This window comes from Lithobates pipiens, unplaced genomic scaffold, assembly GCF_037356315.1.
Source record: "Lithobates pipiens isolate NorthernLeopardFrog02 unplaced genomic scaffold, aLitPip1_a1.2 Scaffold_25, whole genome shotgun sequence".
NCBI lineage: Eukaryota > Metazoa > Chordata > Amphibia > Anura > Ranidae > Lithobates > Lithobates pipiens.
Genome location: NW_027507787.1, coordinates 166,803,821 through 166,814,422, shown reverse-complemented (window position 1 = coordinate 166,814,422; position 10,602 = coordinate 166,803,821). Strand labels below are relative to the sequence as shown.

The following is a 10,602-nucleotide window of genomic DNA, read 5'->3' as shown; positions in this document are numbered from 1 at the left end:
ATGGGCATAGCATAAGGGGTTGCAGGGGTCACAATCGCAACCCCCCCCCCCCCCCAGCTCCAGGGAGCCCCTGCAGCCTCCCTGTCATATTATCATATCCTCCACAAAATCCAGCTCCAATCTGCCCTAGGGCCCCACAGCCACGCTCCAATATTCCAAATTCTGTAGCCAAGATGAGCAGCAAATCGAGAACCAATAGTTGTAGTAATATATAAAACGAATAAAACAATGTTATATAAAGAAATATGTTTATTCAGTCATTACAGAATGTAGGTGTAAAGTCTGAGTCTAGCACATCATTTGATGTATTCTAGAAGCAAAGAATAGAATAATCTGAATAAGTATTTCAGTTGAAATTTCAGTTGGCAGCCTGAGTGCTGGCGATCCAGGAGTTGTAGTTGCAGACCTTGGTGTAGACACCAGGGTAGTTCCTCAGGGCACAACCATATCCCCAGGAGACAATACCCTGGAGCTGTCCGTTACACACCACGGGACCACCAGAGTCACCCTGAAAAACAGAAAAGGCATTTTGTAGAATTTTATAATAAATACATTGACCGTAAATTATAAGTATTTAGATGATGTGGTTGTGTTGGTTTTCAAATTTTCAGGCTTTCTTTTTCCACCTGGTAATCCAGGGGACACCCTTCCTGTCCCTGGGTGGCTAAACTCATTACCTCCACTGTATCTATGGAAGGAGCCATGGTTGCCATAAAGGCAGAATTTCAAGCATGTCTACCTTTGCTATTACAAGTGGGACAATGGGATTAGTAGCTTATGCAAGCAAGATAAGACTGAGTTTGCTTCCAGTTTATTTCACAGGAAGGGACAAGAACACTGGATGTCTGGCAGGATCAATAGTTAATTCCTATATTTGCTAAAAAAAACATTCTTAGGCCCCTTTCACATGGACGATCTGTTCAGGTCCACCTGTCAGTTTTTTAGGCAGACCTGAACGGACACTCCATAGACCTCTATGGAGCGTCGGATGTCAGCAGAGACATGTCCGCTGACATCCGACCCGCTCCGATCCGAAAAAGTGTAACGGAGGAAAAATCTACTTTTCCATCCGTCTCAGGATCAGATCAGGTGACCATGGACTCTACGGTCGGTCCTCATCCGATCCCCTATAGGGGAGAGTGGCGCTCTGAGAGGTCCATCCCTGCACAATGTACAGAGAGGGATCTGTCCTCTACCTGCATAGTGGGGATCGATGGAGCAATCCCCCGCTGAGCAGAGCGGGCTCTGTACACGGACACACCGTTTGAAGGAGCCCTTACCCTGAAAATGAGAAAAATAATTCAGCCACCATATCTAAGAACTGGTAAGCTAAAAGATATTAGGGTTTATATACTACAACTGGAGAGTGCAAAATCTGGTGCAACTGTGCATGGTAGCCAATCAGCCTCTAACTTCAGCTGGAAACTGCACCAGATTTTGTACTTTCCAGTTTTAGTAAATCAACCCCATTACATATTATTTTTTGGGTTCAGATATACTTTAAGATTATATTTTTTTCCATATTGCCTTAACTTTATTAGTCCAACTAATATGAAATATTGCTACAGAAGATCTGTTTTACGATACATTTACTTGGAAAGAAATATCTTTAATCTACTTTCAAAATTTCTCCTGAACATTTGGACTATAATTTATATATTGAATTTAATTTTTTTTTACATATGAAAAAATAAATAAAAAATTCTCAGTCTACAAAAAAAAACTACTAGTAACTTGAGATAGCACATGTATTTGAACAGTACAACTTTATATACAAAATTTTAATAAATTGTGGCAATTACCTGGCAGGAATCCTTGCCACCCTCCAGGTAGCCAACGCAGATCATGTTGCCAGTAATCTCCCCAGGGTAGGCATTGCTGCACTGGGTGGAAGTCAGGATGGGGGCGTTCACACACTGCAGGAGGTTAGGCATGCTGGCTGCAATTAAAAAATAAAAGGCAATGAATAAAATATTGACTGAAGACAAAAGGAGGAAGATCAAAACATGTTAAAAAAGATAAATGCTTGCTTTATGCATTGTTAGTCAGAAAAAATTATTAAATAATTCTAATTATTTTTATTATATTTACCACTTGCAGCCAGCAAGTGGTGCTTTTGTGGATATTCGGCCGCTCTTTACCAAGGTGACTTGCAGCTATGTTGTAAATAACTTACACAGCCTATGTTTTAAACGGTTCTAAATATTAGAAGATGAAATTATGCATACACAGCTGACACATCATCCCATCCCTCTTCCAGTTATTGAGATCTGTGTTTATATTCAGTTAGAAAGAAGCAGTCAAACATTTGGGGAAGGAGGGGTGTGGGTGGGGGGATAAAACCTTCTTCAGGTTTTATTGCTGCCTGTGTTCTTACTGAAGACATACCCCCTCTTTATTTGTCCTTATGACCATTGTCACCAGGATTGAAAATGATGAGAAATCCAACATTTTGAGTGATTGACAGAAGGGGAAAAAGGGAAGTGTTCCAATGGGGACACTTGTTCTGCGTTTCAAAGACATTTCAGAATGTATTATCTTATTTTTTTCTACTTTATTTATGTTTTGTTTTTCTTTAATACAGTCTAAAGCCAGCCATAGATGGTTCAAATAATTTAAACCATCTATGAGTATTCAGATTGTACCGAAGTCGATCTATCAAATGACTTGGGTAAAACTAGCATGTTCGATTGTTAGCATGCAATTATTGCCAGTGTATATAGCCACTAGCAATAATCACTGTGTTCTCTTGGCATGGACAGCTCCCCCTCCCCCTACCATAAAAACAGAATAGTGTGAGATTCCCCCATCAACACTGACAGTATTGCTTTATCTATGGACTGCCTAACTAAAATTGCTCCCTCCCAGCTCATGAAGAATTCAGTGCTAGTTTTCCTTTCTAGTGAATGGATTAATCCAGAGTAATATCTATATTGCCCCAGGACAGCCTCCTGTCCTATTCCCTCTGGTGCCAAAATTGGATTGGGCACGCCTTCCAGCAGCCTTCCTAATGACATAGCCATTGGTCATTAGGTTGGTCCTGCACTGTACGTGATGACCTCAGTAAGAGGCGCAGTGACAAGGCTGGTCAGAGAAGTGACAAGAAGAGAGGTTTTGGACAACTGGTCACCACAGCCATAATCTCATGGAAGAAGATTTCAGGACACTGGATTAAGTTAAACATTATTTTGTGCTATCCCAACCCCTTGACAAAACAAGCATTTGCTGAAGAGATGCCTAATTCTTAACTGCCCAGAGTTAGGATTTATGGCATTTGTTCCTCAAATGAATAATTTTGCCTACATTTTCTAATCTTTGCAAATTTACCTGAGAAGCGTAGCCTCATTTCTCAGTAATAGATGATGTTAAAATGATGCTGACTTACTTCCACTGCTTAGGGTATTTCCCCATCCGGAGATCACACAGTTTGTGCCGGCAGCAGCGCAGCCACTGGGCAGAGGCACGCTCTTGATGTAGGAGTTGAGGGTGGCGGGAGAGGCCAGCTTGACCAACATAATGTCGTTGTCCAGGGTTCTGGAGTTGTATGCGGCATTTCTGATGACCTTGGCAGAGTTGATGAACTGCTCAGTGCCCTCAGAGACAGCGATGTTGTGCTCTCCGAGTCTGACTTGCATGCTCCTGTATAGAGACAATCAGTAAAAAATGTGCATCTTAATCGAAAAAAATCAGGATAGAAGCCAGTTCATTTGTTTCAAACTGAGCAGCAGTGTAGGTTTGCTTAGTATGAAACGTGTACAACTCGTGGTTGGTACACTCACCTTCAATTCCAGGAGTGAAATACAGTCATTTTGGGTACTGAGAACATTGAACAGTGTTTGGCATAGAGCAGGAAAGAAATAGAGCCTCTGCCAGAATCCTGTCTTTCTATTGGGGAGATTTATTCTCATTTCCGGTAAAAACAGGAAGTGGTATAAAATTGCATACAATGGACACACAAACAAAAATCCATTCTAGTATTTCGGGGAAGCCTTTCTGTTAATGTACCCCCTATCAAATGAACAAGAAGTGAGGTGAAAGACTTTCAAAGATGGTCACAGGAATAAATAACACTTGGTAGCATTTTTAACTCACCCCTATCTATTCAAAATATATAAAAAAAAACACCTGGAAAAAAGGGTTTAATAATAAAAGTAATCATTATACCTGAAACTAATGCTAATTATTGTTAGGAATGCTATAAGTTTTGCAATAATGGTTATCTATGTACAGTATATCTGATTTGGATATTACACAGGAGCTATAGGTTAGCATGGGATTGAGAGCACCAAACAACTTTGTTTAATTTGACTGCACTTTATGAATAGGTTCTTCTCTAATAATGGCATTAGGGATCTTCTTTCGACCCACCCACTGACCAACCAACCATCCGTTTATTTATATATTTATTTTATAGCACTTTGCCTGGTAAAAGCTCTACACAATAGATTTAACCAACATGCCAATTTTCTGGTCAACCAGCTAGTAAAAGCTCTGAATAATAGATACTACTTTTTTCAATGCCTCGTAACTATTCCAATAAAAAGTGCTGTCATAAAAAAATACACTTACGCCTTGTAGCAGTGAGCAGCAGAGACCACCCACAGGGAGTTGAGGAGGGATCCACCACAGAAGTGATATCCGGAGTTCAGAGATACCTGCCAGGGCTGAGAGTAGGCTCCACAGGTATATCCTCCAACGATCTTGTCATCGTCCAAGGCAGCTGTAAAACACAACATGTGCTGATTACATATAGAGAGCCTACGCAAAGGGATATACAGCGGAACCTCAGAGGTTTATGAGATTTTCGCAATGCGAGCTGTTTTTTACTAAAAAGTTCTGACTCGCTTTGCAAGCGTTGTCTCACAAGACAAGCAGGATTCAAGCCTCTGGGGTGTTCAGTACCGCATTTTGCCAGAGGTGTGAAGGGTTTTTCCACCAAGTACGAAGTTGTGTTTTGCAAAGGGGGCAGATACTTATTTCCCTCATTAAAATGCCAATCAATTTGTAACTGTTTTGTAATGCATTTTTATGGATATATTTGTTGTTATTCTGTCTCTCACTATTAAAATAAACATATCATTAAAATTATAGACTGATCATTTCTTTGTCGGTGGGCAAACATACAAAATCAGCAGGGGTTTGATCAAATACTTTTATATATATATATATATATATATATATACACATTGTTTTAATATGAAAACATTTTCTTATCTATAAAGATGGTTATCACTTTTACAGAATAAAGTATTAAGTGATGTTTGACCCATTCTAGGTCTACTGCTCTAAAGCTATCCCATTAACTGGGGAGCACAAAGCCACCTAAAAAAAAACACTCAGCCTGGGTTCACACTGATGCGAATTTACAGCGGGGTTGATGCATTTAAGAACACACAGATTCGCAGGTCATGTAAAAAGCATAGTATTCCATGGCTTTGGTTCATATCTATGTGTTGTGAATTTGATGCGAGAAAAAAAAATGGGTCCTGTGTGTGTTGACTTTGGGTGTGAAATTTCTATGGTGCAGTGCGAACTTTATCTTCATAGGCTTCAATTGAACTTGCAGTAAATGTGCAGCACACAGTTCACATCTCTGCGAATTACTCACTGTCTGGCAAGTGAAATTTGTGGTAAAATCACTGTAAATTTGCGGTAAATTTGCTGAAAATGCACACCTGTCCACCTCAAAACGCCATGCGAATTCGCACCTCACACAGAACAAAAAATGGATCAATTTTGCAGTACATTGCGCCGCAGTAGTGTGAACCTAGGCTCAAAGTCATCTTTCACACACATGTAGAAGAAGCCTTTGGTCATATTTTCAAAACACGCCCATTTTGCATCATGTATGGCATAAATGATATAGCTTACATCAGGTAATGATAATATGAGACACTTTCATTATTATTTTTTTCATGTACTTATCTACTAGAATAGTTATCTCTGGTATATTAACACATGCCTACTTTTTATAGATAATAAATTATATTATTTTATAATTATATTATCTGACAGATCAGCAGCCATTTTTCACCATAAAAATAAGGTAAATGTAGTAATTATGCTTAGAAGGTTATCATTCCTCTTAAGACATTCAACTTGCATATAATATTATACCCAAACTTTTAGTGAGAGGGGAGGGGAGATCCGGATGCAATAGCGTCCGTGTGTGTGGGGGTTCCCCCATTGCCCTGCTAGGTGGTATAAGCTTTGCTACCTTCCTTTATCCATCCTTGTTCTTTAGTCTCATTTAGCAGGTGGGCATAAGGCCCTCTTTGTAATTGTATGAGTGTATTGCTCATGTGAATTATAACAATTGTTATTTCATCTAGATTATATTATATTTAAAGTCTGTATTGATGGCTCCTGAAAAAGAGGATGATGTCCAGAAAATGCGTTGAGCCGTAAAGAACAAATTATCAATATTGTATTATTATTTTTTTAGATATAAATATATGTTGTATTTTTATGATGATGTATTTGGAAATGCTGTGCAATACATGTTTATACTGATATACAAACCCTTTTAGATGGATATGAATTAATAAAATGTTTTTAACAGAAAAATAAATGCTGAGCCTCAAAAGTCTCATGTTATACCAAAGTGCAACCAAGTGAGCTCCATTTGAAGAACATCAAGAAGAAGGACTATCTATGTTATCCAGAGCAATAAATCTTTGTTTCACTTTTTTAGAACTCATTTGATTATAGCATTAGCAACCCTTTTAAAGAGAATTATAGCCCGAGCCACAGAAAGCATATATCTTGATTGGTTCGCTTGACCCTCAATGTGGAAACCTTGATGATAATAGCTAGGATCTATTGCCACTTGATTGTCCCAGGTGAGATCATTGCAATTACAGAGTAAAACGTACTGTAGTACCTGAGCTTGTGGCTACATCATAAGGGTAACCTGCTCAGATACTGTTGTCTTGTCTAATGTTTGCCATCGCTTGGAGTTGAAACTCCACTTTGAGGGCCAGGTGAACCAATTCAGATAATTTCCTTCTACATTCTCCATAGCATTAAAAGAACTCTAACTGATGTCTGATGGGTTCTGAAAGAGTAAAGGGTCCAGAAGGGAGGAGGGGGGCGTTTGCATGTGTGGCTGTAACACTGTGAAAACTTTTGACTATATCATATAGGTCTCACAAAAACAGAGGCAGTTTTGAGTCCTATGAAAACTAATCGTACAGTAAGGGGTTGTCAGGCGAGTCTCTCAGAGGTGGTGGGCACCATTTTCGTGTGTTTGAGTTATGAGTTCTTTGTAGTAGGGGGTGGATATGAATTCTAACCATGGGGTCCAGGTTAGAGTGTGTCGCTGGGAGGTGTTCCTGTTACGATGGGTGATGTCTTCCATGAGGTGTACTTCTGCTATTTTTTCCATCCAGGTTTTTAATGAGGGAATTTGGATTGTCCTCAGAGTGAGGGTATTAGAGCCTTAGCAGTGTTGAGCAGGTGTGGTACGAGTGAACGTTTATAAGTGCCAATGGGTTCTTTGGTAGCGTGGAAAAGGACAGTCCAAGGGTCATTAGGTAGGCTAACGCCTGTGATTCGCTGTAGGAGCTGGGGCACTGAGGACCAGAAGGGACGAATAATTGGGCAAGACCACCAGATCAGTCCAAGGTATTTGGATTTTTATATTTATTTGAAATTTGGATGGGAGAAGGGATGAGTGGGATACACCAACAAGAACTATTTACAAGGGATGAGGACAACTCTCACTTGGCCTCACCAGATTGGTAGTAGAAGCAGTCAAACTGCTTTGACCATACAGCCACATGTATGGAAGGCAGGGGCGTTGCTAGGTCAGCAAAAGATCTGGGGCTAGAGCCCATAGCAGTGTTCACCAACCTTTTTGCATGCCCGTGGGGGGGCAGTGGTAAGCAATTTTTCACGGGCAATGGCTGGTGTTGGTGCTTCAATCACCATGGCACCATGGTTGATATAGTGTCAGGGTGATTGAAGTGCATTATTTCTATTGTTACATTCTAATATATAATGAAGTGGTTCAACTCACCATACTGCAGAATCAGTAGGCGCCCTGGGCGTGTCACTTGCCACATCTCCTGCCACCAGATGCAGCATGTCACAAGCCACTGTTGCCTGTCAACAGATGCAGTATTTTACTTGCCACCGTCACCTGCCACCCACTAGATGTGGATTTTCACTTGCCATGTCACCTGCCACCAGACGTGGCTTGTCACTTTCCACTTTCACCTGCCAGCAGATGTGGATTGTCACTTGACACATCACATGCCACCATTTACAGATTAGCACTTGCCATTTCACCTGCCACCATATACAGATTAGCACTTGCCATGTCCCCTGCCACCATTTGCAGATTGTCACTTGCCACGTCTCCTGGCACCATTTGCAGATTTCCACATCTCCTGCCACCATTTGCAGATTGTCACTTGCCATGTCACCGGCCACCAGATGTGTCACTTGCCAACTGATGTGGATTGTCACTTGCCAGGCCATGTGAGTAGCACCCGCATATGAAAATGGTATTCAAACCACACATGTGAGGTATCGTCGCAATTGGTAGAGCGAGAGTAATAATTCTAGCCAAATACCTCCTCTGTAACTAAAAACATGCAACCTGTAGAACTTTTTAAACATTGCCTATGGAGATTTTTAAGCGGAAAAGTTTGTTGCCATTCCACAAGTGAGCGCAATTTTAAGCGTGACATTTTGGGTATCAATTTACTCGACATAACATTGTCTTTCACAATATAAAAAAATTGGGCTAACTTTACTGTCTTATTTTTTTATTCAAAAAAGTGTATTTTTTCCAAAAAAAGTGCACAAATACGGTGTGACAGAAAGTATTACAACAGCCGCCATTTTATTCTCTAGGGTGTTAGAAAAAAAAAAGTATAATGTTTGGGGGTTCCAAGTAATTTTCTAGCAAAAAAAACTGTTTTTAACTTGTAAACAACAAATTTCAGAAAGAGGCTATCCATACCTGCTTGTTACTCGGACCTTTGGCTATTTCTTGAATATCTTTACCTGCTTGTTGCCCCAACCTTTGGCTATATCCTGACTATCCTTTTTTGTTGCAGTCTGCTGCTTCCTCTCTATCCCTTTGTAGTCTACTGTGAGCTGGGAGGCCCTGGGGTCACGACCTGGAGCCTGACTGCAACTAAATCCATCCCCACCACTAGGGGCCTTTAGTTTCCAGTGTCATCCCTGTTGGTACTACAGGGGGTGCATTTGTCACCAGGACTCAGGTGACCTGACAATAACCATCTTTATAGATATGTTGTCATTTTTAAAAATTTGATCTGTTGGCCTTTAACCAGTTGCCACCTGCTCACCATCAAATGACGGCAGGGAGGTGCGGCTCTCGTTCTGGGACAACGTCATATGATGATGTCCTAGAACGGCCGCTCCCACGTGTCCCTGGGGACGTGCAGCGTGGCGATCGCAGCTGCACCCTGTTGCTAGGAAACAGCATAAACTGATCTCTGTAAAGAGCTGCGTCCCTGACTTTTTAACCATGTGATCGGCTGTGTCCAATCACAGTCAAATGTAAACACAGAGATGCCAGTAATGGTTCTCTTCACCTCACACTGACAGTGGTGAGGAGAGCCGATCAGCGGCATCTCCATGCAGGGGGACATCTACACATATAATCAGGGCACTAATATAGCGCCAACTGTGACAGAAATAAGTGCCCTCCACTGCCCACAAGTGGCACCAATCAGTGCACATTAGCGATGCTAATCAGTGCTAGCTATCAGTGCCAGCTATCAGTGCTGCCCATCAATGCCCATCACTGCTGTCGAACAATGCCCATCAATGTCAGCCCATCAGTGCCACCCATCAATGCCCATCAGTGCTCATCTGTGCCACCTATCCATGCTGCCTATCAGTGCCCACCAATGCTGTCTATCAGTGCCCATCGGTGCCACCTAACAGTGCTCATCAGTGCCACCTATCCATGCTGCCTATCAGTGCCTACCAATGCTGTCTATCAGTGCCTATCTGTGCCACCTAACAGTGCCCATCAGTGCCGCCTATCAGTGGTCATCAGTGGCACCTATCAGTGCCCATAGGTGTGGCATATTAGTGCCTCCTCATCAGTGCCACCTAATCAGTGCCCCCAAGTGCCGCCTCATCTGTGCCCATAAGTACCACCTCCTCAATGCCCACCAGTTCAGCCTATCAGTGCCACCTCATCAGCACACATCAGTAAAGGAGAAAAATTACTTAGTTACAAAATTTTTGGTCTTTTTTTTGTAAATAATAAAAAACCCAGCAATGATTAAATACCACCAAAAGAAAGCTCTATTTGTGTGAAGAAAATTATAAAAAATGTGTTTGGGTACAATGTAGCGGGACCGCCCAATTGTCATTCAAAGCGCGACAGCGCTGAAAGCTTAAAAATGGCCTGGGCGGGGGTGTAAGTGCCCTGTGGGCAAGTGGTTAAAAAAATGAAATGAAATAGTGTGTAAAAAATACTGAATCATCGAGATTACAAAAAAAAAATGACTAACCTTACCAATGGTGAAGGTTGCTGATAATGTGAAAAAAAAGCATGCTGATAAAACTGTGTATACATTAACCTGAACATTTCTTATTGGCACAGCTGGC

General features: G+C 41.3%; 1 protein-coding gene across 1 annotated transcript; it reads right to left on the bottom strand.

The window, feature by feature from the left end:
* Positions 1-231: 231 nt before the first annotated feature.
* On the bottom strand, positions 232-4,751 carry LOC143930620 (trypsin-like). The gene is made up of 4 exons (XM_077455116.1): positions 4,570-4,751; positions 3,386-3,639; positions 1,803-1,939; positions 232-508 (listed from the first exon to the last, which is right to left on the bottom strand). Exons 1-4 carry the CDS (start codon positions 4,734-4,736, stop codon positions 359-361), a joined length of 708 nt encoding a protein of 235 aa, XP_077311242.1. The 5' UTR covers positions 4,737-4,751; the 3' UTR covers positions 232-358.
* Positions 4,752-10,602: the final 5,851 nt, after the last annotated feature.

Bases quoted from the DNA above. Each gene is read 5' to 3' on its own strand.
- LOC143930620 (XM_077455116.1), bottom strand. From the start codon at position 4,736: ATGTTGTGTTTTACAGCTGCCTTGGACGATGACAAGATCGTTGGAGGA. The intron at 3,640-4,569 runs GTAAGTGTATTT...GTCTCTATACAG, and splicing joins GCTGCTCACTGCTACAAGGC to GAGCATGCAAGTCAGACTCG. The intron at 1,940-3,385 runs GTAAGTCAGCAT...TTTTAATTGCAG, and splicing joins AAATACCCTAAGCAGTGGAA to CCAGCATGCCTAACCTCCTG.